The sequence below is a fragment of the Falco cherrug genome, chromosome 4, assembly GCF_023634085.1.
Source record: "Falco cherrug isolate bFalChe1 chromosome 4, bFalChe1.pri, whole genome shotgun sequence".
Classification (NCBI taxonomy): Eukaryota; Metazoa; Chordata; class Aves; order Falconiformes; family Falconidae; genus Falco; species Falco cherrug.
The window spans coordinates 27858937-27885369 of record NC_073700.1 but is presented as its reverse complement, the minus strand read 5'-3'; the positions used below and the strand labels follow the sequence as shown (position 1 = coordinate 27885369).

The 26433-nt window shown below is 57.3% G+C and overlaps 3 protein-coding genes across 3 annotated transcripts in view; 2 read left to right on the top strand and 1 right to left on the bottom strand.

Moving 5' to 3' along the window:
• SLC5A10 (solute carrier family 5 member 10) overlaps positions 1 to 5579 on the top strand; it is a 41368-nt gene extending 35789 nt beyond the window's left edge. Inside the window, exons 10-15 of the mRNA XM_005435679.3 lie at positions 476 to 583; positions 1037 to 1187; positions 3502 to 3670; positions 4031 to 4246; positions 4424 to 4505; positions 4693 to 5579. Coding sequence (XP_005435736.2) covers positions 476 to 583; positions 1037 to 1187; positions 3502 to 3670; positions 4031 to 4246; positions 4424 to 4505; positions 4693 to 4859 — 893 coding nt within the window. The 3' untranslated portion in view covers positions 4860 to 5579. The remainder of the gene's footprint in view (positions 1 to 475; positions 584 to 1036; positions 1188 to 3501; positions 3671 to 4030; positions 4247 to 4423; positions 4506 to 4692) is intronic.
• On the bottom strand, positions 5198 to 12122 carry GRAP (GRB2 related adaptor protein). Its single transcript, XM_005435682.3, has 5 exons — positions 11901 to 12122; positions 10605 to 10702; positions 9216 to 9338; positions 7743 to 7911; positions 5198 to 6041 (listed from the first exon to the last, which is right to left on the bottom strand). The coding sequence occupies exons 1-5, from the start codon at positions 11976 to 11978 to the stop codon at positions 5856 to 5858; spliced, it is 654 nt and encodes a 217-aa protein (XP_005435739.1). The 5' UTR covers positions 11979 to 12122; the 3' UTR covers positions 5198 to 5855.
• Positions 12123 to 12207: 85 nt separating this feature from the next.
• Positions 12208 to 26433, top strand: part of EPN2 (epsin 2) — a 64586-nt gene continuing 50360 nt past the window's right edge. Inside the window, exon 1 of the mRNA XM_055706748.1 lies at positions 12208 to 12345. The gene's annotated coding sequence lies outside the window, so the exon portion shown is untranslated. The remainder of the gene's footprint in view (positions 12346 to 26433) is intronic.

Genomic DNA, 26433 nt, shown 5'->3' with positions numbered 1-26433 from the left:
TAATTGCTGCAACGGTGCATGAACCCGCCTGGCCCCGTGCGTGGGGAGGGCAGCGCCTGCCCGCCGGGCTCTGCCACCTCCGGCCAGAGCCCCAGGTCCTGGTGGGGCCCATCTCAGCTCTGGAGGTCCCCCCCCCCGGGGTGGCTGTCGCTGGCTTTAATGTGGAGAGGGCTCGGTGGGGGTAGGTGGGACTGGAGCTGGGCTGGGTGCAAGAGGGTGGTGCTGCTGGGCTGGATCCTGGCTGTGTTGAGGATGATGGAGGGGAACCAGGCTGGGGGGGAGGCAGAAGTGGATCTCCATGTGGGATGTGCTCCCTGTTCCTCCACCCAGTCCTCTGCCGAGGTCTGGACGTTGTGACCATAGCAAAGGGGCAATATCTGCCCCGGTGGAAGGGGCTGCCAGGGGAGGGAGGGGGTGCTGGGCTGGCCCCTGCCCCAGGAGGGGTCCTGACACTTCACCTGCCTTTGTCCCTTAGACACCGTGGCCTGCGTGGACCCTGAGGAGTGCACCCGCGTGTGCGGGACGGCCGTGGGCTGCTCCAACATCGCCTACCCCAAGCTGGTGGTGGAGCTGATGCCCAGCGGTAGGTGGGTGGGAAGGGGCGGCTCTGCCTCCACCAGGCTTTGCTGCAAATGTTTGTGTAACCTATGAAATGTGATGTGCTAAGTTTATATTATAAATACATGACGTGCAGCTCGTCGCAGCTTGGATGTCGGGGAGGGCGGGGGAGGGATGGGATGACCCCGTGGACGGTCTGGATGGGTTTGTGCCTGGGGTGGCCCATGCAGCCTCTCCAAGGGTGACTCTTGAAGTGAGGTCAGGGGATGTGGGTGACCCCGGGGCAGCGCAGGGTCCCAGCATCCCGAGGTGCTGCTGGGTGTCCCCAAACCCTGTGTTTACCCCAGGGAGAATCCCAGTGTGTGCATGCGGAGGGGGAGGCATTACCCCTGGGTGAAGCAGTGGGGCGGTCGCATCCCACCCCATCCCCTCCCCTCCCCCAGTTCAGCTGCTCCCTGACAGTCCCTCTCTTCCCCAGGACTGCGGGGTCTGATGATTGCGGTGATGATGGCCGCGCTCATGTCATCCCTGACCTCCATATTCAACAGCAGCAGCACCCTCTTCACCATGGACATCTGGAGGAAGCTTAGGCCAGGGGCTGGCGAGCGAGAGCTGCTCTTGGTGGGCAGGTAGGGAGCGGGGTTTGGGAGAGCCCCTGGGTTTCAGGGAGACTGGTGGGGCTGGGCTGGCCCTCTGACGTGCCTTTGCGCCTGGGAGCCTGCAAAGTGCCTGTGCTCAGCCTGGCTTATGAAAGGAAAGCCAGCCCTGGGATTAACGCACGTCTGGAAGCGCTGGAAGGGCAGACGGGGTGCTCGGGGCGCTTGGGGGGGCTGAGCTGTGCCCAGCGTGAAGTCTGTCCCTCGCCACCTCCACCCCGTTCTCCAGGGGAAGCCAGGGGCTGCTCCCCGCCGGGGTTGCAAGCGAAGCACATGGGAGACCTCGGCCGAGCCACAAAGCGCAGCGCTGCCTGCACATGCCCAGCTGCTCCGGGGGCTGGTGGGTGCCAGCGGGGAGCCCGGGACCCTGCCCGCAGTGCCACGCTCGGGGCGGTGGAGTCAGCGCTGGGGAATGCCCGGCGTGGTGCCGGGGTGCGCGGGAGTGTCCTCGGCGCAGGGCAGACAATAACAAGGAGGGAATCTGGGTCAGGGCTTTGGCTGGGCTCTGCTGGGGCTGCGGGGAGGGCTGGCTGGGCTGGCGGCTCCAGGAGCAGCCGTTCCTTGGCATCCTCCGTCTCCGCAGGGTGGGAAGGGGATGGGCAGTGATCCCGGGGAACTGCAGTCCTGCACGGCTCCCCCGTGGGAACCAGTGGGGTGCGTGTCTCGGGGCCTACCTCGCCCCTCCCTGACACTGGCTTTGGTGCTGTGACAAGGGGTGTAATAACGCTGGAGAGCTTTCCCGGGGATGGCTAATGAGTATTTGCAAAGGGCTTTGCCTGCCCTGGGCGGGAGCCGCTGCTGCGGCCGATCCCGGGTGATGCATTAGTGCATCGGGTGATTTGTGCAAGCAGGGCGCTGCGCATCGCTGCCAGACGGCCCTGCAGGGACACAGCCAACCATAAATGTTTTGGAAAGGAAAAAAAGAAAAAAAAAAAAAGCTGCTTAAGTTGTTTAAGGTTTTTCCACCTGCCAGCACAGGGATAGGTGGCGTGGGGTTATTTCTGGGTAGCTGTCCCGGGGGTCCCAACCATCCCCTGGACCTGCCAGGGTGGGGGTGCCCTGGGGCTCAGCACAGGGAGGGAAGGGGTTTGATCATGGACCTGGAGAGAGGTCCCAGTTCCTGGACCTGGGGGCCTGAGCTCCTGCCATGGCTGTGCCATCAGCTGGAAAACCCTGCTGGTGTTTGATGCATGCTCTGTGCTCAGGTGATGGCACAGTGATGAGAACACCCGATCCTGCCCGAATCCCCCCCAGGCTGTGCCAGGCTCTGCCCCCATCCCTGCCCGGATCCCCACCTCAGGCTGTGTGCAGAGCGGGGTACGGCCACGCAGCACCCCCAGCTCACCGCCATGCTCAGACATTCCGGTATTTTTCCCATGACCTTTTAGCATCTTCTGTGGCTTAAAGACATACCAAGCACAGGGGTTTCCTCCTGCCCTTGGGTCAGGACACGCATTCTGTGCTCAGGCTGCTTCCTCTTTCCAAAGCACCAGGCAGGCAGCGGGGGTTCTGACTAGAGATGCTTTCATTGCTTTTTTTTTTATTTTATTTTATGTTATTTTTTCTACTTCTGCTTTTCGAGGTGAGCAGATGGAGATATAGGTAATTCTGCAAAGCTGTAAACAAGCCAGGCAGAGCTATAAATACAGCAGCTTGCAGGACATGTCCTGCCCAGCCTGCTCAGATTGGGCCCAAAAAGCTGGGGTCTGGCCAGCGCCTCCCGCTTCGGAGGAGGGTGATGCCGCAAGATGCGGCTGGGCTTTGGGTGAGGATGGGGACAGGATGGTGTTGGGGGACAAATGCACCCCTCCGTTGCAGCCAGGCTGGGGGGAGCTGAGCACGAGGCAGCTCAGCCCACGTCCCTGGCTCTCAGCTGGGTGCTTTGGCTGGATGCGGGGGTGCTGAGGGCATCACCCAAATCTGGCCAGAGCACCCAGCCTCCACAGCTGGGGACTTTTCATAGCAAAAGCACCCATTGCCCAGTGTCTCCCTATGGGGGTCCAACTTTGCAGCCTCTGGGGGTGGATGGGGGCCTGGGGAACACTCACCTGCCTGGGATGGAGCCTGCACTGGCATAATTAGCATCCTCCACAGCCCTGGGGATGTCACCTGGCAGTGAGCATCCTCCTGCTGACCCACCTGCATCCCCTGGCCAGCTTTTCTTCACCGGTGCTGGGACCCAACCCCTGACCCTGGGGAACCCCCACCACCACGGTGATGCCGCGGGTGCAAGGAGGTGTAGGTGGGACAGGTTCATCACCCTGCAGAGCATTGCTGCTGCTCACAGGGTGGTCACGGTGGTGCTGGTGGCTCTCAGCGTGGTCTGGATCCCCATCCTGCAGAGCTCCAGTGGTGGTCAGCTCTACGTCTACATCCAGGCTGTCACCAGCTACCTGGCTCCCCCTGTCACTGCTGTCTTCATCCTGGCTGTCTTCTGGCCCCGAGCTAACGAGCAGGTATGTGGTCGGGGTGGCCCTGGGGATGCTTGTGTACATGGGGTGGTGCCAACACCTCCCTGCCCACCCTGCTCCCAGGGACTCAGCAGGGTTCGGGGGGTTGCTGGAAGGAGAGAGGTGATGCTGGAAGCACTGCAAAGAGGAACTGAGACTGGCTGGTGTTTCCCCAGGGAGCTGGTGGGTGACGAAGAGGAGGAGGAGGAGGAGGCAGGTGCCACCATGCATGGCCACCAAGTGTAGCACAGCTGATGGTGACATCCCCTGCGGAGGGGATGCAGGATTAGGCCAGGGGTCAGCCAGCTGGGGTGCAGAGTGACTGTTCCTGCTCCAGACATCCCCCCATAGACCTTTGCTTTGCAGGGAGCTTTCTGGGGCCTGATGGCAGGGCTGGTGCTGGGACTGGCCAGGATGGGGCTGGAGCTGGTGCACCCCCCACCCCGTTGCGGAGTCCCTGACAGGCGGCCCTGGCTGCTTGCTGACATCCACTACCTGCACTTTGCCATGCTGTTGTGCGCCGCCACGGGCACCATCGTGGTGGGGGGCAGCTTGCTGACCTCCCCACCACCTCTGGCCCAGGTCAGTAGGGCACCCAAGACCCCTCACCCTGGCCCCCACAGCTGCATCCACCCACTGGACCTCCTTGGCCAGAGACACTGGTGTCACCCACGTGCACCCCAAGCTCGGCCAGAGGGGTCCCCATGGAGGGGTCTGGCCTGTGGGTGTTTTCTCACCAAATTTCATCCTGGTTTCTAGCTGAAGGATCTCACCTGGTGGACCCTTTCGTGGAAGCCCCCCAAGCCCTCTGTGGATGGCATATCCCAGGGACCCCCTGATGGTGAGTGTGTCCCTGGGGGTGTCTAACAGGGGAGACATCTTCAGTGCCCCCAGCTCCCTGCCTGCGATGGGCAGCAGGACACCATGGATGCCCTGTGCCTCAGTTTCTCAGGGACTGTGCCACCCCCAAGGAGGTGGCTGGTCCCCGTGGCCTTCCGTTCCCCACACTCCCCGTCCTTCTGTGACAGGTTCCTGCTCAGCCACCCCGGGCAGCCAGCAGCCGTCAAAGGCAGAGGGATCCTCGGCCATGATCCTCAAGGATGCGACGGAGCCCCCCTTCTGGGCCCGCATCTGCAGCATCAATGCCGTTATCCTCATGTGCATCAATATTTTCTGCTATGCCTATTTTGCCTAGCGGCCTGCCAGCCCCCAGGGGTGGAAAGGTGCTGGGAAGGGGAGAGAGATGGGAATTTGGGTGATAGTTTTTATCTCACATTTGGGATACAGGATGTTTAAATCCACTGGTGCAGTGAGCTGGGTGTTCTCAGCAGTGTGGACCCTGAATACATCCCATGGGGCTGTGAGATGTGGGGGGCACCTGCGGGGGCACTGAGTCCCGCGGGGGGTCTGGGGAGAAGTATTGGGGAGGGTGAATAAGGGCTGCAGGGGAAGCAAAACCACAGCAAAGCAGCAGGTGTGTGAGTGCGACCACAGGATCCCCGAGCTGGTGGTGGAAAAGGAGCAGCCACACTCGAGGGTGTCACCCAAACATGTTTTACTAGCTCTAAATAAAAAAAAATTATATATATATTTAAGAAGAGCCACAATTTGCAGCTATGAACAGCACCCACAGGACTGAATCCCCCCGGATCAGCCTCCCCCTGGTGCCCTGAGCCCTGGCACCCCTCTGAGGAGGTACCAAGCCCGGCTGTACCCTGGCTGCCTGCAGCCCTCCCTGGAGCCCGGGCTTCACTTACCGGGTCTGGCGAGGAGCAAAGGTTTGGGGTACATGCTCTTCACCTCCGTTGCTGCCACCTGTTGGGTTGTGGCTCTGGAAAAGTTTTTATGGCCCTGGTTTGATGCTCTGTGCTCCTTCCCAGGGGAGCGCCGCTGCCAGCCCGCAGCAAGAGGCAATGCCTGGGCTGGAAGCGGTGGGGGTCTCCTGGGTCGGGGAGCAGGTTCAGCCGTCGCTGATGCTTCAGAGCACCAGAGCTGGGCAGCCCTGGATGGGGATCACCACCAGCCTGGCCTCTACCTCCAGTACAGCCCACACGGCACCAGGACCTGGTGCGCTGGCAGCCCAGCGTGGGGACAGGCACCGTTCGTGGGGATGCAGTGCAGTCCGCGGGCAGGCACAAAGCAGCTCCGGTGAGTGGGGGGCAGCGGGGGGACCCACAGCGCTGGCGGCAGCTCACTTGCGGATGGGGTGGACGTAGTTGCGGGGGAAGAGGCCGACGCGCCCATAGATCTTCCCCTGCCACCAGTTTGGGTCGGGGCAGTCCAAGACCTCAATGATGTCCCCACGGAGGAAGGGCAGCTGGGAGCCGTCATGGGCTGAGAAGTCAAACTGGGCTTGCACGAATTTGGGTCTCCTCACCTGGCGGGAAGTGGAGGGCAGGGGTTGGTGGGGGGAGAGGTCTCCCCATCCACCAGCCCCTCTGCAATGCCTTGCACTGCTGGTGTCCCCAGTGTGACAGGGATGTCATGCCACTGCGTGGCAAGGACCAGCCTTGGGCAGCCAGAACGTAGGTGTGGGGGGGCCTGAGGTGCCCGCTTTGAGGATGAAGGTTTGGAGCTAGGGAAATCCTGCCATGGGAAAAGCCACAGTGCTAGGGACAGCCCTGAGTGCAGGGCAGAGCCTGGGGTGCAGGAAACACCCTGGGGTGTGGGGGAACACCCTGAGGTGCAGGGAAGAGCCTGGGGTGCAGGGAGCACCCTGGGGTACAGGGCAGAGCCTGGGGTGCAGAGGAGCATCCCAGGGCACAAGACTCCCTGTTCCTGCTTCCCAGGAAAGCCAAGATGGGTGCCCGGGGGAGCCCTGCCCCGCGGAGGCAGCTGGCACCCCGCTTCTTCCCAGGTCCTTCCTGGGCCCCCCTGGGTGCTGGAGCTGCCCCCAGCCCAGCTCCCAGGGCCCAGTTTCACGAGCTCCACCACCACTGCCCCAGGGCTTGGCTTTGTTGGAGCTTGCCTGAAGCTGCCTGCACCCTGTCCCAAGCTGGTCGGGCTCTGTCACCCGCCCTGGGCATCACCCCTGGCCCGAGGGACAGTGGTATGAGCCCGAGGTGAGCTGCCCTGCCCTGCGCTGCTGAGCTGCACCGGGTGGCTTTTCTCCACCCTGATGGCTTCCCTGCAGCACTGCCTGTCACCTGCTGTCGCACCCTCTCCTGTTTGACACCACCTTGAAACAAGCCTGAGCACAGGGACAAGTGCCAGCCAGGCACCTGGGATGTCCCTGTCCCCCTGGGTGGGGACACCGCAGCCAGGGGGAGCTGAGCCTTGAGGGGGCTCACGGAGGGGTTTGGGTCCGGACCCCCAGGATGCTTCGTGTGAGGGGAAGCCTGCACCCAGGGGCTGGAACCAGTCCCAGAGCTGGGCCATTTGCTTCCATTCCACATTCCCCAGACAGGGGCTGTAGCCAGGTGGGGTCGGTCTCTTCTCCCAGGTAACAAGCGACAGGACAAGAGGAAACAGCCTCAAGTTGCACCAGGGAGGTTTAGATGGGATATTAGGGGAAATATCTTCACGGAAAGGGTGGTCAGGCACTGGGACAGGCTGCCCAGGGAGGTGGTGGAGTCACCATCCATGGAAGTGTTCAAAAAACGCGTAGATGCGGTGCTTGGGGACAGGGCTTAGTGGTGGGCTGGGCAGTGCTGGGTTAACAGTTGGACTTGGTGATCTTAGAGGTCTTGTCCAACCTAAATGATTCTGTGATTCTGTGTTGTTGTCCCTCTCTGTTTCTTAGCTGTCACCAGTGTCCCGTGGCTGGCAGGGAGGAGCAGGAAAGGTTCAGGCAGGAGGAAACCCCTGTCCCCCAGGAGCTGCAGCCCCGTGATGCCTCCCTGCGAGCACAGTCCGGGGCAAAGCGAGACCATGGCAGTGCTGCTGACCCACCGGCCTGTCCCGTGCCTCAGTTTCCCCATGGACCATAGCAGGGTGGTGGCAACCCTGGTACCAGGGGAACAATGTGGGATTCCAAAGGGGATCAGAAATGAGCTCCTAGCTGGGCCCTGCTGCCAGCCATGCCATCACCCCACACCCCAGCTCCGTGTGTCCCCACGGCCCCATCCCCTGATGGTACCTCCTGGGTCTGGTCCTCATCCCGGAGGAAGATCTGCTGCTTTTTGGCAATGGTGGTCGTCCTGTAGAAATCCACCAGCTCATTGAGGGAGTTGAACTTTTCCTCCCAGAGGAAATACTTGCCGTTCCTCTCCCTGAGCACCTTGAAGTGCTGGACATGCTGCCCATAACTGTGGAAAGAGGACAGATGTTATTCCGGCCTTGGGATGCTGGCAGCATCGAGACCCCATTCCAGCTGGTCAGGCTGTGCGGGGTCCATCTGCGCCCACCGGTCCCACTACACCCATCCTGCCATAGCCAGGGGTGACAGTCAGCCCGAGGGGGTCCTCAGCACATACAACAGCCCACAGCTGAGACCTGCCACAGCTCATCCCAGATGCAGCTGAAGCTCAGCACCCAGCCCCGGCACAGCAGGATGCTTGTGGGCTTGGGGCTGGCAGCATCGGTCCCGTGTAGGGCAGGTGGCTTTGTCCAGGGAGCAAACAGGGGCCATATCTGAGGAAAGTGTGGTGAGAGCTGCAGGTCTCAGCTCAGCACGTACCAGGAGGGGACTGCAAAGGCTGGGCTTAGGCTCCTAAATCCGCTGCACCCCTGGGGACCCCCAAGCCACGGGAGGACGTGGTAGGTGGGGATTTCCCTCGTCAGCCCCGCATGCTGGCACCCCTCGGTGTGTGCCTGGGGGTGGCAGGTTGGGGTGCCCGCACTGGCATGGGGCTGCTGCAGCGACTGGCTGCTGCCAGGCCCCCGGGCAGGGGCAGGGACCTGGCCATGCTGGTGACGCACTGCAGAACACTCTCCCTTTCATTATGGGCAAGAACCTCCTTAAACACTTAATTAGAGATTAGCAGCGTGAGAAAGTGCCTGGTTGGCCTGGGGCTGGCTCCTGCTACCCTGGCCCCGGGCAGGGAAGGGGCAGCGGTGGGGTGAGAAGCCCAGAGGGCACGCTCTGCCCGGGGGGCACGCTGCCTTCGTACAGCCCTGGCCGTCGATGCCGAAACCATCTGCCCCACTGCACTGGGATGCCGAAGCCCTTGGTCCCTGGGGATGCTCTGGGTAACTTGCTCCTCCAGGCCACGCCCCCTGGGCTGTGCTGGCGGCTTGGCCCCAGCCCCATCGTTACCCGTGTGGCTGTATTTAGGGGCGCCCCAGCGAGGGACACTGGGCAAAGCAGCGATGCAGCCCACTGGTGTAGGAAGGGAGCAGGAAGCAGTGGGGGTGGAGGCAGAGCATGAGGCTGCAGAGGGAAGAAGGCGGCCCTGTGCAAGACTGTGCCTGGACGTGTTGGGGGACACGGCTCTGCAGCCCCCAACCCCTTCAAAGCAGCCGGAGCAGGGCAGGGCGTTCATTCCTTCCTCGGCACCGCAGCAGGGAGCACGCACAAGGGTGGCCTGATTCCCTTGGTCCCCAAAGCAGGGGCTGCAGGGGTCCCTTGCCCATCCTGCCACGTGCCCATCCGCATCCCGTGGCCACTTACTTGACGGAGATGGAGAACTCCCCTGGGGCACTCTCGCTGTCGCGGATCAGGAAGGCTCCCAGGTACTTGCGCTCGAGGAGCCGCTCCTCTGCCAGGTGCCGGGAGATCCTGCCTGCGTACCACCTGCCAGGGGCACCGGGCTCAGCCATGCAGCCACCCCTCGACATCCCAGTGCTGCATCCCCACCCCGCGGGATGGAGGCACCAACAGCCCCGGTGCCGGTGGGAGCGGGGTCCCTATCGGGTTCCCCATGGGGCTGGGACCCCCTGGCAGCGGTTTCTCCCTTCCCCTCCTCCCCGATTTACCACAGCACTTTTGCAGGGGTGGATCACAGGGTGCTGTGGGTGCCGATGTGTCCTCATGCGCTGCCTGGGCGAGTGCAGCATCACCAACAGTTGCAACCGCATCCTGTCACCCACCTTGCCGCACCACATGCCTCATCCCCCACTTGGCTGCCTTTCCCCCTACTCCTCCCACATGTCCCACGGGGACTGTGAGAACAGCCCTGCAGGTGCTACAGGGGGGTTCACAGAGCAGGAATCCCTCTGTGCCAGGATGAAACCCTTCCTGCCTGCATTGCTGGCAGCTGCCAAAATGAAGTGGAGGAGCAGAGTCCCCACCTCCTGTCCCTGCCAAGGCTGAGCTGGTGTATTTGGGAGCCCCAGGCCATGGAGACTCTTTTAAAATAGCCTCGTGAATGATCAGGCATGGACTCCAGCACAGAGCAGCTCCCAGTGCCAGCCCTCCAGGTGCTGCACAGGAAGAGGTCGCGTCTTGCCCATCCCGGCTTGTTAACTGAAGCCGGAGAGGCAATGGGATCTGGGAGAGGCAATGGGATCTGGGAGAGGCAATGGGATCTGCCCCAGGCTGCCCCGAGCCCAGCATTCCTGCTCCCCAGCCGCAGCCCCGAGCAGGTTTTGCTATGGCATTTAAATGTGATTTACCAGGGATAATGATACATAAAACACAGGTTAAAACAGGGGTGGATTATGCTGGGCTTTAATAACACAGTAATAGGATTGTGTCTAATGCAGTCGTAATCCCATAATGCTTTGTTGTTCCCCAATTATCATTTGTTTAGCGGGCAGCCCAGCGTAAGGGTTGAATTTCTGTGTGTTGGGGGTACATGGGCATGCTGCTGTCTCCCATCCCCTCTGGCTGTGGTGGCAATGGCAGAATGACCCGGCAGGCAGACCCCATTGCTGCTGCATTGCCCTGTGACTCAGTTTCCCCATGTGTGGGACTACCCTGGCTTGTGGCAAACCTTTGGGCATCGGGATGCACCATTGGGATCGCTGCCTGGGTGGTGGGAGAGGATGTCCTGGAGCTGGTGGGTGCTAGCAGAGCAGGGCTTTGAGCCACCCTTCCCCACAGTGGGATGCTACTTACGGATGCGGCTTGACCTTGATGTAGTTTTTGGGGACGAAGCCCTCACAGCCGTACAGCTCAGCCTTGTACCAGTTCTGGTCATCTTCCATGTTGAGGATCTAAGGCAAGAGAGGATCAGGGAGGGGTCAGCCCAGCTGCTGTCTCCCTGGGAGAGAGGCCAAGTGGGACCCCCACTGCTGCCCCAGACCTCACACCCCCCACTGAAACCTGGGGAAAAGGGGGCTCTGACAAAGGTAACATGTTTTGGGGGTGGTTGGGGCACCTGTACCGAGCTGGCTTCTCCCTCCAGCCTTCCTCGGCTCACAGTCTGGCTCAACATGGGTGCTGGCAGCTGGGGGGTGCCCAGTGTTACCCCAAACTCCTGGCCAGGGAAGAGGGTAAATTCTGTCCTTGGAGGAGCTGGGGTGGCAGCCAGGCCCCTGTGTCCCCCTGGGGTGGTGGCAGCTGGGTGCTCCGTGGGAGGAAGCTCCCTGGTGCGAGCAGGGGCACTGACACCCATTTCTGTGCGACACCATTTTCCAGCCTCCCACGCAGGGGCCCGCGGGCCGGCACAGCTGTGCAAACAGGATCCGAAACCCCGGGGCACAGCGCCGGGGCCGTGGGGAAAACACGCAGGGACGGGCATGGCGGGTCTGGGGCCCTGGGTTACAGCTGGGTCATGCCCTCCCCCTCCCCAGGGCTGGCTGTACCCCTGGGGGGCTGGAGGGTGCTGGGGGTCCAGGAAGAGCTGCTGGCTTTGCAGCATCAGCTCCATGGAGAAGGGTGAGTGGCTGGGCAGCGTGGGCCAGGTGGCCCTCACCCCCATCGCAGGGCTGCAGTCCCCTGGGGATGTTCAGAGCCCCAATGCAACTTTTTGGGATTCCCAGGTGGCATCCAAGAGCCTGTCCCGATGCCAGCACATGGGTGGGCATTTGGGCACATGCTCCCTGCCGCTGGTTCCTGACGGCCCCCAGTGCCTCTGTGGGGTGGGGAAAATATGTTCCAGCCCTGGCGGGGCTGCTGCAGAGCACAGCTGGTGGCACTGATGGCCAGGGAGGCCACATGCCATGTCCCAGCTGGGTCCTCTCTGGAGATGTGACTGGTGGCAAAGACAAGCGGTACCTACTGCTGCTGGGGATGCTGCCCCACACCCTGAAAACCTCAAGGATGGCTCCTTACACGGCACAGAAAGTCCCAAAGAGGCAACAAAGGTGCAATGAAAGGGCCGGTGTCACCCCCATGCTGTGTGACCACTCTGTCCCCCAAAGCAGCAGCATCTGACCCCCTCCATGGCTGGTGACCCCCCTGCCCTCTTACCTTCAGGGTGTCCCCTTTCTGAAAGGGGAGCTCATCCTTCTCCGTTGCCTGGAAGCTGTACAGAGCCACTGACTCCATGGTCCTGGCTGTCACAGGGTGGTTTCAAGAGGTCCTGGGGGCTCACCGTGCCAGAGGTGTGGGGCTGCCTGGGGCTCGCCGCCCCACGGCGTGCGGCTGTGGGGGTAACAGGGCGAGCACACGGTGCAGAGGTGCCGGCAGGCAGGAAACCGCGCTGATGTCAGCAAGCTACTGGGGCGAAACGGTGAGCACCACGCGGGGATGCTGCTGGCGGGCACAGCTGCCCAGATGTGCTGGGAGGAGGGGGGAGCCTTGCCAGCCTGCCTGGATGCCAGGGCCCCCCATCTGGAAAAGGACCCAGGCACGTCGGCTGGCAGCACAGTTTGGCATCACCTCTGCCGTGGGCAGCAGCATGGGCATCCACAGGGTAAGGTGGAGGTGGGGCTGGACACACAGGTTGAGGATGTGGGTGAAGCATGACTGGAGAGCATGGCTAGCAGGGTGGTAGTGCTGATGGGGGAGTCTCTGATGTCTTGTAAGGGCTGAGCAGCCAGCACAGCCTTTGAAAGGTGGCCTGGTGGGAATGGCTGTTTTGGAAAAAAAAAACCTCACAGAGGGTGGCATGGGCAGAGGTGCAGGGAGGCAGGGTGGGTGCACACACCTGGTTTGTTTGGAAATCTGACCAAAACCTACATGCCAGGTCCCAGCTCTGAACAGCGAGGTTTCAGCACAATTGTTAATGGCTTTTTGGGTTGTGGCCCTCAGAGGGTTGATTTTTTCCAGCTCTCTTTTGCAGGGCTGTGGCAAAAAAAACACCCTTTTAGTCTAAAACGACTTCCTGCAGCTCTCGTGGAAGTCAGGCACTGAGTCTGCAGGGCTCGCACGCAGGGCATCATTCCCAACAGCAAGGTCTGCTATGCTGTGCAGCCTTCCCGTCATGCGTGTGGGCCGGGGCATGAAGCGCACAGAAAATCCGCTGGACACTGACTTTGCCTGGCTGTGAGGAATTAAACTGGGGACAGCTGCAGCTCAATCCCTGCCCATGGATTTGGGCATTTTCCAGCAAGGAGCAGGACGCTGCCATCTGCCTGGGGAGGGATGAGCTGTGGTACTTGCAGGGCCTCTGTGGGGACACCATCTCTGTCATTTGCCTCCTCCCTAACCTCGCTTCCCAAATGTATCCGAAAAGCAAATGCCATTTAACACCCCACCAAGGTTATTTTCAGGGTCCCAGTGCCCATAGGAAGCAGAGAGGAATGTGTAGGGTGGGCCTAGGTGTTCCCAGACCTGGCAAGGCTCTGGTCCCCAACCATTATCCCCAGCATGGCCCCAAGACCTGCTGGTCCCAGGGGAAATGGAGATGCTGGGAAGGCCGGGGAGGGCAGGGGGGGCCGTGGGAAGAGGCTCGGTATGTGCATGCCTGTCACGAGGAGGACTGGACTCAGCAAATCTCTGTGGCCCAGCAAGACCCTGGGCTGTCTCAGGGCGAGCTTCCTCCGCTGCTGGGCAGCCTGGGTGAGAAGCGGAGCTGGATGATCCCTGGAGAAACCAGCCCCAGCAGCGCTGCTGCTCCAAACCTGCTGCCAGCCAAGGGTCTGATCCTGTCCCTGCGTCTGCCAGCACAACTGAGATGATACTCAGCCCGTGCTCAGGCAGGCTGCTTGTGAAGGGTGTATGATAAGGTGGGGAGTGAGCTGGGCACAGAGGTGCCTGAGCACTGGAAGAGGGGTGGTGTGGGGGAAACCAGCAGCCCAGTGAGCAGGTTAGAGTGGGATGAGGACCTGCTGTGCTTTGGGTGGACACCGGGAGCAGTTTTGGGGCTCGGCTTCCTTGGGCTCGCTGCAGGGAGGCTTGAAGGGCACCCTGGGGGGTCTGGCCAAGAGCCATGCATGGTGCCATGTTGCCCTGTGTGCCCGGGAGCAGGCCACAGGACAGTGGGGTGACAGGGGGTCCCCAGGCCTTGGCACAGTGCCTGGACTCAGGACCAGAGCAGGATTGGGACCTGCCAGCAGATGGCAGCACAGGGACACTGGGGACACTGGGGACAGTGCCACATGCCCCATCTAGTCATGCTCTACCAAAGCAGGCAGCTCCTTTGGCATCTCTCTCCTGCCACCTCCTACATCACATCCCCTTCCCTGTCCCCTCTTCCCTCACCTCCATCCTTCCCGCTGCCCTGGCTGACGTCCCTGCCAAGGGGCCAGGTCCCTTCTGCTTGCTCGTGCTCGTGGCTCCTTGTGGTCTGCTTATGGCTTGCTGTCTCTGGCTATTGGCTGAGCACATGTGGTCACTGCGGGGGTGACAGCAGCACCCAGCACCTGAGAAGTGAGCTGGGCGGGATGGCGGAGCAGTCTGTAGCCCCATTTCAGGGTTGTGAGCCAAAGACTCCTGCATTCAGCTGGTTTCTGGATGCCCCATCCCAACTCACTGCCATGGAGCGGGATGGGATGCCCCGATACCAGGAGGGAAACAGAGCCCAGCATGGTGGTTGGTACCCGTGCAGCGTCATGCTGCCTCCAGGTAACCCTCGAAGGGACCACAAGCATCCTGGTACTGCAAAACCAGAGATGCCCATCAGATCCTGTCCTCCAGCTGCTTAATTCCCTGGGAAAACCTTTCTGCTTATTCATGAGCAGCCCCAAATCCACCCCATCTCATGCTCTCCAGAGCCCTCAGAAGAAGCCTGGGACTGCCCTGATACCCGGCTGCCAGCCATGAGGCTGTGCTGCAGAGCCCTGCAAGGCTCGGTCTGGGAGCCAACGGCTGACTAACCACCGGCCTGAGACATCCAAGAAACACAAAAACAAGTTTTCCCCCCCCCCCCTCCCCATCTTTCCTCTTGTGCCTTGTCAAGTAGCCATGTTTTGTACAGCACACGCTGTACCGGAGCCTGTTCCTGCAGTGCCAGCCGTGAGCGGCAGGTACTGAGCTGATGCCTGGCAGGGTGTGATCCCAGGGGGTCTGTACCCCCACCCCTGCCTCCTCTGTGTCGCCAGTATTCTGAGAGGCCCAGGAGGTACCACACGGTTGCTGCTGGTTGGGTGTCAAAGCCTGCAGCCTGGAGTAAGGTGCTTGGTGCTGTGCTGTGAGCATCAGCCCAGCTTGCCAGGAGATCCCAAGGGCCATGGAGGTGCAGGGGCTCAGCCAGGGGCGCACAACCAGGGAGCTCACCCTGCCCTGGGTTTGACCTCAGCCCATGCTGCCTCTCCCTCCACACAGGGTAGTTTTGTGACCCTGGGGATGGCAGAAGGGGGTGCAGCCAGCTCTGGTATCACCCATTCCCCTCTGTACAGCCGCCGCTGGGCTGCTTGGTGGGCGCTGGGAGTCCTGCTGACTCCAGGGTTGCCCAGTCTGCGGAGCTCGTTTCATCAACATCCTGTGTTTACCTGGCTGCAAAATCCCGGCGAAGGAGGGAGGAAGAGGAAGGAGGGGAGCCTCTTCCCCTTCCACTGCAGACCTGAGGAGCTTTGTTAAGGAGGTGACCAGGGGCTCCCCAGCTCCTCTCCAGCCGGTGCCCCCTGCAGCTCCTCGCTGCGCCATGGCCCACCGTGCTGTTTGGGGTGGACAGGAGGGGGGGGTGTGTCTCAAGCCTGGCTTTGGCTCCCATGGAGGGGCTGTAAGCTGGGCCTGGGTGGTGGCAGGGCTGGACAATGCGAGCTGGCTCATACCGCAGACCCCAGTGTGTCCAGGGGCTTCACTCCTGGCAGTCAACAGGCAAAGGGACGGGTCCTGTCCCTTCGCACAGTGCTGTGCCCGCAGGTCGGCAATGCAGCACAGCCCAGCACGCACCCTGCTTCCCCTCTCACCGCTGCACAAGGAAACCCACAGCATGACACCACCCTGAGTGAGCTGCAGAGAAAGGGGCTGCTGTGACGCTACGGGTAGTTTTCCTGAGAAGAAACCCTGCAGCCCGTTTGCCTCCAGCTCTGCCCGTCCCTGGCAGCAAAGCACTGCCTGCCGAGCCGAGGGGCTGTGCAAAGCGTACGGCAGGCTGGTTGCGGTGGCTGCCACGCTCTCCGCACACCCACGCACACAGTCTGTGCACCAGGCGTGGGGCAGCTCCTCTTGCCACATTGGGAAGGCAGCTCCGGCCCTGCTGAGTCAGCGCTGCTGGGTCTGCATTTGGCTGGGGATGGAGCTGGCGAGATGAGGTGATGGGGAGGAAGGGTCAGGGAAGATGAGGTGAAGAAGGGAGGAGAACGGCTGATCCACTGCACTGACCACCAGCTGCCCCCCAGCAAGTGCCTGGAGACCAGAATAAATGCCCTGCACTGGCACAGAGAGTGGGGACAGAGTAGGAATACTGGCCTTGGGCTGCTTGTTGGCAACCAGCTACTCCCCGGGGATGCCAGCAGTGCTGGGGCATGGAGAGCGAGGCAACAGGGCAGTGCACCCCGGCAGCAGGGCTGGCCTGGGGGTGGCTGTGGTGATTCAGCCCGACTTTAAGCTCACACCTGAGATGCTGCATGTAGATAAAGCCAGGCACACAGGTCAGCAGCCGGCGCCGCTGACACGTGCGCTGTGCAGGGCTGTCACGTCACCGGTAGCTGCCTGTGTGCCTGGGGACCAGCCTCGACCCACGCCTGGGGCACGGGATGTGATGGGGATCCTCTGCCTCTCAAGGAAGCGGGTGCCCCGCTGAGGCCCCACATGGAGAGGAAGCAACATCCTGGGCTAGAAAATGCCACGTCAGTGCCTGTAAACAGGATTTCAGAGTCAGCACTTCCCCTCTGGAGCAGAGGCCACATCAGTGACTCCTGAGCATCAGACTTGTCCTTGTGCGTAACCCTACTTCTCTACAAATCCCAGCCCACAATGAGGAGCTTGCATCACTGTTTACACCCTGGTGTAACTGAGAGCAGAGCATGGTTGGCACTGGGAGGGTCAGACCCCTCTGAACCTCTCATTATCCTGCAGGACCCATAGAAAAACAGGAGGGGTGGCTAGGAGACCCAGAGCCAGGTGGCCATGCTCGGCCCAACGTGGCTGTGAGAGGTCCCATGAAGCGCTGGTGGCATCCAGCCATGGAGCCACATCTCCTTGGGGTCAACATGGGTGGCTGAGGCTGGTATTAGGTTTTCTAGGTGAATAAATCAGAGCGGGTCTTGTTTGCCCATGGTGTAGGTGGGATGTGCACCCCAGCTCCTGTGGGGGAAGCCTGAGGGCAGGAGGCTGGTGGTGGGACCTCACTGTCAACACGCGGGGCTGTTGATGGCTCTGGAAAAAGGATTGGAAATCCTGAAGTCTCAGGTGTGCAATTCAACCCCCAAACCTGCAGGAAAGGGTCACTTGAGGAGGCAGGTCATCCCAAACAGCCTCCTCAAGGGGTGTGCAGCCTTGGACGGTGGCTTGGGACCAACCTCCTGGGAAAGGGCCAAACAGCATTTTCATGAGGAGGGAAAGCCCAGACACACGAGCAGCAGCCTGAGGAGAACTGACATAAAGTGCTTCCCACAAGGCTCCCAGGACTCCCTTTTGGGCTGATGGATGCAAGCGGTGCCGGTGCCTGGCTCTGGGGGCAGGCACTGCCCCTGTTTTGGTTCAGCGACATGGCTGTCCTGGAGACTCAGGTGAGGATCATTTACAGAGATGTTAACCATTAATGTGTTAATCATCAGGGCCAGCAACAGCTGAAGGCTACTCAGCTCCCTGGGCCCTACAAAAGGACATGAAGGCCACTAGCAAGGCTAGGTTTGAGGAGTGCTCTGTTTGTGGCTGTGTTTTGGAGATGTTGGTGAGGTCCTGTTGTTCTCTGGGACTGTTCAACCATGGCAGCCTGGGACACCCCAAGAGCAGAAGGTGGGCTGTCCCTCTGTAAGGTGTCCTCCCTCCTGCTGCCTGTGGCTTCCTTGTGTGTGACCTGGAGAGGACTGAGCTGACCTGGATCAGGCACTGGGTGCTTAGCTGGAAGCAGTTCTTTTGCGCTCCATGGTTGCGGTATGCTGGTCCTGGGGTTTTACTGTGGCCACTGACGTATCTGGGGGGAATTCTGAGACCTCCTGGGTGCTCTGATCCAAGTTAACCCAGGCTCTGCTTTAGGCTGTGTGAGCAATGTTTTCTGCTGAACCTGCCGAGTGCTGCTCTGGAAACATCTGATGGAGGCTTCTGTAGTGAGAAACTGCTCTGGCATACGGTCTCCAATCTTCCTCTTTGGTGTTGGGCTGTCTACATGGGTTATGGGGAAGGCAAGGTCTCCATAACATCATTATTTGGGTAGAATGATGCTGTGGCATGTACGGGAGTGGGGACTTCCCTGCTATCTCTTCTGGGTCCTCTGGAGCCATCCCCAGATATTTGGGGCTGGAAACCCACTGTGCTGCATGCCGTGAGCACAGCATGAAGGTGAAGAGGGTCACATCACTGCTTTGATTTGCGCAGGAGAGAAATCAGAAGCGTCCCTTTAACTGAAAGCTCCAAAGAAATCAGGCAGGGAGGCATGGGGTTTGGGTGTGGAGGCTATTTGCTGGCAGTGTTTGCTGTGGAGGAAGGCTCCTCACCCTGAGCAGGCAGCATGGGGTGGCATGAGTAACCACCCATGGGCAAGGGAGCTCTGCAGCTCCCAGAGGGCTTGTTCTAGGGAACTGTTTGGTCATATCCAGACACAGCCTGGTGCTTGAACAGATTCTGAGAAGCTCCCCCTCAACTACAGCATCTGTTATTTTTCTAGGATTTAAAAAGAAGAAGCCAACCAAGCAGCCTTGCAACGCTGTGTGTAGGTGAGGGGACCATGCTGTCACCGTTGTGACTCACTGGGGAGGTCTGCAATTTCCGAGAACAAAAATGATGTAGGGAGAAATTGTGAATGATTGCTTGCGGAGGGGTGGCTGAGCTCTCTACCAGAGAAGTAGTCAAATTTCAGTTCCTCCTTAGGGCTGGCTTGTTAACAAAGAAGTTATTAATAACCAATTAAGCCAGAACTCACGTCATGCTTTCCTCTGGAATTGTGGCAAGTGTCCGTGGTTCCTCCTTTGGCACTGTACCTACCCTGCTGCTTGGGCTGGAGGCGTGCGGGGGCCTTCTTCGGGCAGGTGTCTTGTCACCACAGGGCTGCTTGCGCAGCATGTGCCCAAGTGACACTTCCCAGGCAGGGATGTGGGGGGGGGCACGGGTGCAGAGGTGACTTGGGACTTGGCTGTAGTGTGTTTGGCTCCCTTTGGCTGAGCTCGTGGCACTGAGGGGAGCGGGTGTGTGGAAGAGGAGCCCTGTGTGGCAGGGTTTTGGTCAGTGCCAGGGCAGATGGTGTGAGTCAGCCGTGGGGACAGCCCGGGGCGGAGGGCCAGTGGCTGGGAGGAGGCTCGCTCGCTTGCTGCTTCCTCGGGCTGAGGATGTGCGTGTTGCTGCATCCCTGGGCAGGCTGGCGATGCGCCGGGCAGCGGGGAGGAGGCAGGGAGGCTGCTGGAGCAAGGCCCGCCGGGATAATGCATGGAGCGCCGGATGTGCTGTAAAACCCAAGAGAATCCGGGCACTGTGCTCCTCCTGAAACCGCCTATTCAGGGGAAAGATGGGGAAGAAAAGAGGGAGGAAGCGGAGGGAAGATGGAGCACTGAAGCCCTCTGTGTCTGGCTGAGGACGGATGCAGGTGCAGCTGCGGATTCCCCGGATGCTCTGGCTGCTCTGCACCGCCCTTTCCTGCAGGGAAGGAGGAGATGTGCTCAGGAGTCCCCCCCAGGCTCCCAGAGCCCCCAGTTCAGCTTGCACTCTGATTTATTCCTGTTACTGCAGTGTCCAGTACGGCCTTTTTTCCTATAGAGCTAGGCCCTGAAGTGGCAGGCCTGTGTGGATTCTCTGAAGTCTGATACAGGGTTGAGCTGTTCCTCATTACTATGACCCCTCTTCCCCCCCCCAGCTGCCCATCCTCAGGAAATATTTAGAAATTACGTAGCTGTAAAAACTCTGCCCAGCCTGCCATCAGCTTGTTCTGAAATGAGCAAACAGCTTCAAAGGTTACAAGGGGGAACCCACATGCATGGCCTCGCCCGTCCCTACCCACACAGTGCTACTGCATCTGCTTCCCTTCTCTAGAAAACCAGGCTAAATAGAGCTGCTGTCACTGCTTTGGCGGCATAATGCTCTCTTGCCATCTTCCTGAGTGGTGCTTTTGCCTGTACAAGGCAAGAGGAAGGAGTGAGCAAAGACTTTTTTTGGGGAGGCTGCAATAAAACTGCCCTGGGGCTGTGTTGGACTGTGATTTCTGACACATCAGCTGTGGAAATGCAGGGTAATTTCACTGAGGCCTCTCCAGATATCCTCCTGCGTAAATGAGATCAGGATCTGGCCTTACTCTTTTAAAGAAGCACTGCCTGTGGGTTAGCTCAAAGATGTATGCTCTTGCTTTCTGCCTTTTGGCAAATGCTGCGTGCAGCACTCCTACAAGGCAATTCTTCATTTTTAAATGGAAAGTCAAGGCACTGCTTGCTTTGGAAACATTCATGCAGTGCTGGAAATGACAGTATTTCTTTCAATGAAAGAGTTTGAGATCCCCAGGAAACTGGGGACCTGGGCCACCTCCCTGTGAAGGTGATGGCAAAGAAACAGTGTGGCTCCGGCAGGGCTCATGGGTTGAGTGATGTAAGGTACTAACATTAACACAGGTAATAAAAACCTTTTCCCATGTAGGTGTATGTATGGTGCATGCATATAGGTGTTCTTGCCATACCTAGCAAAATATATAGCAAAATACTGTTATGTAGTGGTTTTTTTTTTTCAGCAAGCATCTGAAAGGCAGATTTGCTGTCTTCCTTCCCTCCTTCTCTCAGGCTGAAAGAGGAACTGGGTTTGGGTTTTGCTGGCTTTGGGGCTTTGCTGAGTTGCTGTGGCTGGTTGCCAATCTTGGTCACTACAGGCTTTTGCAGGTCTGAGTACCTTGCCACCTCGTGAAGCTAACTGTTAAGCTGCAGCAGGATGTAATGGTGTGTTATGTCCTCTTGTTGTCTTGTCATATTAATGTTACGTGACAATGTCCTGCTGCACTGGAGACTGGTTTGGGAGGGGGATCCTGAGTGCATCACACTGAATGGTCCTGTCAGTCCTCCCTGCTGCAGGGACTGGGATTTCAGCTTCTCTGGTATTGCCTGGGAGCAGGGTGTTGGAGGCACTGCAGGGCACTGGATTCCTTGCAAGGGCTTAGATGAGCACTTAGGGCAAAAGTGTGATCCTGGGCAAGCTCCAGCCCTAAGTGGATCAGGCAGAGCAGTGTGCAGGAGAGCAGGGCTGGCCGCTGTCCTTCCCTGGTAGCAATGTGGAGGAAGAGGCAGCATAGCGAGGTGGCTGAAGGAGATTGGAGAACCTGTGGAACAGCAGGAACTGCCAGGATTGAGAGTGCTGGGCACAAAGGACTGGAGTTGCTTCTGGGAGATCCTCAAAGACAGCTCAGGAAAGGGGTACAGCCCCTCTCCAGCTTGGGCATCTGTGTCTTGCTCCTCTGGAGACCAGGGGACGAAGTCAAGATCTGCAGCCCAAGCTGGTATCTGCTTGCTGCTTCCTTAGCTGGGATCAGCAATGCCACCTCCAGTGGTCTGCAGCCGTACTGTCCTTGGCTCCCTGGGGCAGAGGTATTTACTGGTTCAGTAAATCATTTTAGCGTATGTTTAAATCTACTGGTGTAGGACAGGCTCTGAGCACCCGTGGGTGCTGAAGGCTTAAAAAGTATGCTACCTGCCTAAAGGCTTAGTAGAGGTTTTGGCCTCAAGTGTGTAAAACATGCCAGTTAATGGAGCATTCCAGGGAAAGGCACACAAGGATGGAGCTTTTGGGAGAAAACCATGACAGCCTGTTCAGAAGAGCTGAGAAACAGCATGTGAGTGCTGCACTTGGCCTCTGCTCTCAAAGATGATATACATGCAGGCTTGAAGCATGGAACTGGGAGCCAGCATGTGGGAAGATAAGAGCATCCATCCTGCTTAAAACCAAGGGTGTGCAGTCCAGAATCCCAACACCAGTAGTGGTTGACAGTGAACGCTGGAGGACAACTTCTGGAAGTGGGAGAGCAAACAGATTTCCTTGTTATGTTCTCCTAGGACCTGGCAGCGTAGGGCCTGGACACCTCCTGAACCACAGCTATGTCTGTAGATGCATATTGAAAGAGGTGGCCATGAACGATAGCATCTGCAGTTTCCTGACTTCCCTGCCAGGTTCTGATCTCGGAGCAAAATGGGAGGTCTTGCCCTGCCTGGAGGGAAAATACTGGAGTTTCTGTTTCATGACAACCAAGTGCAAGCTGGAAAGGCTGATGCAGACCCACTTCTGTAACATGCCTGTAATGAAGGATTGCAAGCAGAATAATAGAGAGCAAGATGCACAAGGTGTTTGTGTGGAAGCATCTGTCAATTTTCTTTTGAGGGTCAGACTGGTGGCTTCAGTGGAGGAAATCATCTGCACAGCCCTTCCTTTCCAAGTGGTTAAGATCCTGCTGAGTGTAAAGCACTTGTAAGCCTAGCTGTGCAGGTGTCACGAACTGTTTTTCCGGCCCACTGGTGACAGATGGAGTGTTTTCAATACATCAGACAGTTCAGGCTTATTTGGCTTTCACCATCACTGATGGGGTTATTCAGTTTACGCATCTCACCGAAGGCCACTTTCAGTATTGCTAAAAATCTATTGTGGGTGCACCATGGTTTGCACACATACACCTCAACATGCTCTGAGTGACGTGCAAGCATAAAAAGAGGATTCTTGAGGGACAGAGGAAACCTACTGTCTGTAGCAACTTGCTGTGCAGTTATTTTTGATTGAGGTTGAGGCCGTTGTGGTTTGTGCCCCAGAAGAAACTGGGCTGTGCACTGTCAGTGCCCAGCAGTGCTGGTGTTTGCCTTTTACCTCTCTGATTGCAGAGATGTTTCATTTCTAAAGATCAGAAGGGAATGAGTTCCTTTGATTTGTTCTAATGTTCACAAGGTCAGGGAGCAATCTTGTATTTCTCAATCTCATTCAGTCCATAAGAATGTGGAAGCTTGTAGGAGTATTAATTACAGCCAATTAAAACCTGCTCAACTAGCCAAGATGCTCAAATGGCTACTGAAACCTGCTGTCATTGAAGATGGATGTTTTTCTTCAACCAAGGAAGCCTTCTGGTTTTGAGGAGCTCGCAGAGCAGTCCAGCAGGACTGATCTGTGGAGCAGCTTGGTTAAATAGTGTTAGAATGGAACACGTTCCTGAGAAATTCTTGCCTGCAGTGCTGTGCAGTTTGTTTGCTTTGTGGAGTCCTGATGGCTTGTTGTGAATCTCTTCTAGTCCAGCTGGTGAATTTTTTAATCTGCTTGTTGATCACACAGGGACCATGTATTTACAGCTTTGTGCTGTTTAGGGTTTTTTTTTTTGCATTATGAAAACACCTGGAAAGCCCTGTTGAGGATGAGGTGCTCTTTGTGATGGGGCAGCAGCGACAAGCTCAGAGTCACGACCATGAATGCAGATATGAAAGTTGCAACAGGATTTGTGAGCCTGGGAATGGAGGAAGTCACTTGCAGAAGTGGGAATCGGAAACCTAGAAACCGGGCCAAGTAATTAAGCGACTGGCTGGGTGCTGTGAAAACACAAACCAAATAGACAGCCCTCAGTTTTCATCTGTCAAGGGGAAAAACAACTAGCTTTTCAGCTGTGATAATCAGTGGTGGGCATCCAGCTGTAATCCAGGGACATGGCAGCACTGTGTTACCAATCCCTTGGTTTAAAAGAGACAGAGCTCAAAATGCCTGCAGCTTCCAGCACTTGGTCTGCTTCAGGGATGTCCTGTCTTTGCTACTATGACTGAGAACAGTGTTGTGAAGCTTGAGCTAAAAAAGGCTGTAGCTATACAGTTTAGTTCCCAGGGTTATAAACTGAGGTGGCTTTTCAGGCATAGCTTGCTGTCAGGTGCTCTGGGAGCAGCATGCACATGAAGGAAGCTCCTGTTGACCAGATGATGCCCCATGTCTCTGTGTGGTGTGATAACGCTGATTTCAGTCTTGGTACCCGATTCACCCCAGCTAAGTGGTAGATGAATGACTGCACCCACCTCCTGTGGGCCAGGTGGTGTTTTTCTCCTGGGTCCTGAATTTTTGTGCTTAAATGTGAAACTCTTTGTATTTGAACGCACCATGTCCTGTGGTAGCGGTGACCACTGGATGGCTGCTTGGTTGTAGGTATGCTTCATTTCCCCTGTTCCCTCCTCCTGTTAATCTACAAAGTCTTTTGCCTCCCTCTCCAGCCAGATAGGACCAGACTAAACTGCTGCCCCAGCCCCCAGGAGGAAAGCAGACCCAATTTCCAGAGGATGCTACAGAGCTAGAAGCACAAGTCCTCTTGCTCTCCTGATACTTTCCTCATTGGGAGCCCCACAGGGCGGTTTCCCTCCAAGGTGAGAAACAGCTGGGAGGAGTGAGGATAATCCCTGGCCATGTGAGATCCTTGTGCAACAACACAAGTCATCCTGAGGTTTGGCTGTTATTACGAAGCCTTGATCAGTCTGATGATGGGCCTGGGGCGAAAGGGAGGGCCTGATTATTTGGGAGACATTCTTTGGGTGGCTGCAGGAATGATGAAGAGGAACTCTGATGGGTGATGTTGTCCATGAGCTCCTTCCTGGCAGGAAGTCCTCTTGTCATGGCAAGGAGGAAGTCAAGAGGGATAGTACAAACTGTACTGACCGCAATTCTTGTACTGACGAATTCTTGTCCTCCAGCATAGGCTTATGGGCTCTGACTTGGTGATTTGCTTTGGGGAACCAGATGGCAATGCTGAACAAGCCCATCTTCACTACAAATGCCCTGGGAGCCTGCTGCTCGAAACCGTCCCAATGGGTGAGTGCTCCCAGCCTGGGAACAAGCAGCAAATCCAGGCTCTTTATGCCAAATGTGCTGTTTGTCTTATTAGACAAGAAAAATACCTCCTCACCAGCCAGTGAGGCATTGCAGTGGTCCTGTCCCCTCCTTTCTGCTGGTGTGTGTGCTCATCTGACCTCCTGGTGAGCTGGTTCAGAGAGCTAAACTGGCTGAGAAGTAACCCTCCCCCCCAAAAAAAAGTGATTAGTCTTCATCACAGATGGTATAAGCTGGTGTTGATGGTAGGGAGGGAATGGGAATGGATGGTGGAGGTCAATTAAAGCTGTTGTGGAATTTCACCCTGAGGCTTTAGTGGGATTTAATGTAAGCAACGCAGTAGCCTTGGCTTCTCCATGTGGCATGGGGAGAAACTGCACCTACAGAGCAGTAAGGAGAAAGGAATGAGGGAAGGTGCCCACAGATGAGAATGGCTCTAACTTCTAAAGAAGCACAACACTTGGTAATTACTAGAACTAAGTGTGTTTCAAACATCCCTGCCTCTTGCACTGTCAGTGCATATTCATTTTGAGAAAAACAATGTGCTGGGGTTGCAGTCTCTCTCTTTTCATGAATCTGCTAACGTGTTCAGAAAAGGTCTGTTTTGAAAGCCCATGTTAGAGGTGTATTAATTTTGAACTTGACAAAATGAACACTTGCATTGGAAATGGTTCTACAAGTTTGTCTGCATCACAAACAAAACTAAAACCCTCATGCTGGCCACAAGCATGCTCTATTCTGATGAAACTTGGGTCAATTCCAGCTGAACTCAGGCACAGGCTTACTGGGCTGTACTCTTCCCTATTCACCATCTTTCTGATTTTGTTCCTTGTAACTACACTTAAAGGTGTTAGAAGAAATCGGACACATCACTTTGTACAAATCTGAATATATTCTGTATCACCATTGGCAATGCACAGATGGCTCAGAAAATTCAGAAGAGGGCCTGAGCTTGCTGAGAAATGTCTCACTCCTTTGGCTTTAAGGACAATAATGATTGCATTTGCCCAGATTCTCATTTAATTAGCAGATTTCCAAAATTGGGCACTTAAGGACTTAAGTCCCCACTTACCCCATGTGGAAGCATGTGGCTTCCCAGGGAGGCTGAGAAATGCTGGCTCCCACCGGAGTCAGTGCGAGTGGAGGGTGCCCAGCCTCCTGAGACATGAGGAAGGTTCTCACTTAGCTACTGAATACAGACCGAAGTGCTGAACATTTAACACACCTTTGTTAGATGATGCTGGTCTCTGTTTTTGAATTGATTCCTCTGAAGACCTATAGGCTAGGAGTGGGAAGGAAAATCGGTAATGGAGCAAAAATGACTGCGATTTAGAGATCGGATTGCATCCAGCTAGAGCCATGCATCAGGATAATAAGATTCAGTCTTGTTTGGTTACAAGCACTGGAGGCAGAAGCAGAAAACGTGATCCACCAAGCCAGCTCTCAGGAAATGAGAAACAATAGAGCAAGGAAATCAAATTTCAAACTGCAAGGATATATTTATCAAGTTTTCCTTCGAATTTTTGCAGAGCTCTCTGGTGTTCTCTGTGCAGCTTTTTTTTTTCTGTATCTTTTTTGGTCAGCCAACATATGGCTGGAGGATTAGATCACTGTAAAGCACTGTTGTTTGTGACCTATTTGTTAATGCAAGGCTGGGGTCAGCAAGAAGAGACGAATGTACTTGTCATTTTTCAGTGCTTTTCAAGTGCTGTTCCTGTTG

What these genes read in the sequence shown, in the direction of transcription:
- GRAP (XM_005435682.3), bottom strand. Translation starts at nt 11,978, where the DNA reads ATGGAGTCAGTGGCTCTGTACAGCTTCCAGGCAACGGAGAAGGATGAG. An exon ending in ATCAAGGTCAAGCCGCATCC is followed by an intron (nt 9,339 to 10,604) that starts GTAAGTAGCATC and finishes TGCCCCTGGCAG; the next exon opens with GTGGTACGCAGGCAGGATCT. An exon ending in GAGTTCTCCATCTCCGTCAA is followed by an intron (nt 7,912 to 9,215) that starts GTAAGTGGCCAC and finishes CTCTTTCCACAG; the next exon opens with TTATGGGCAGCATGTCCAGC.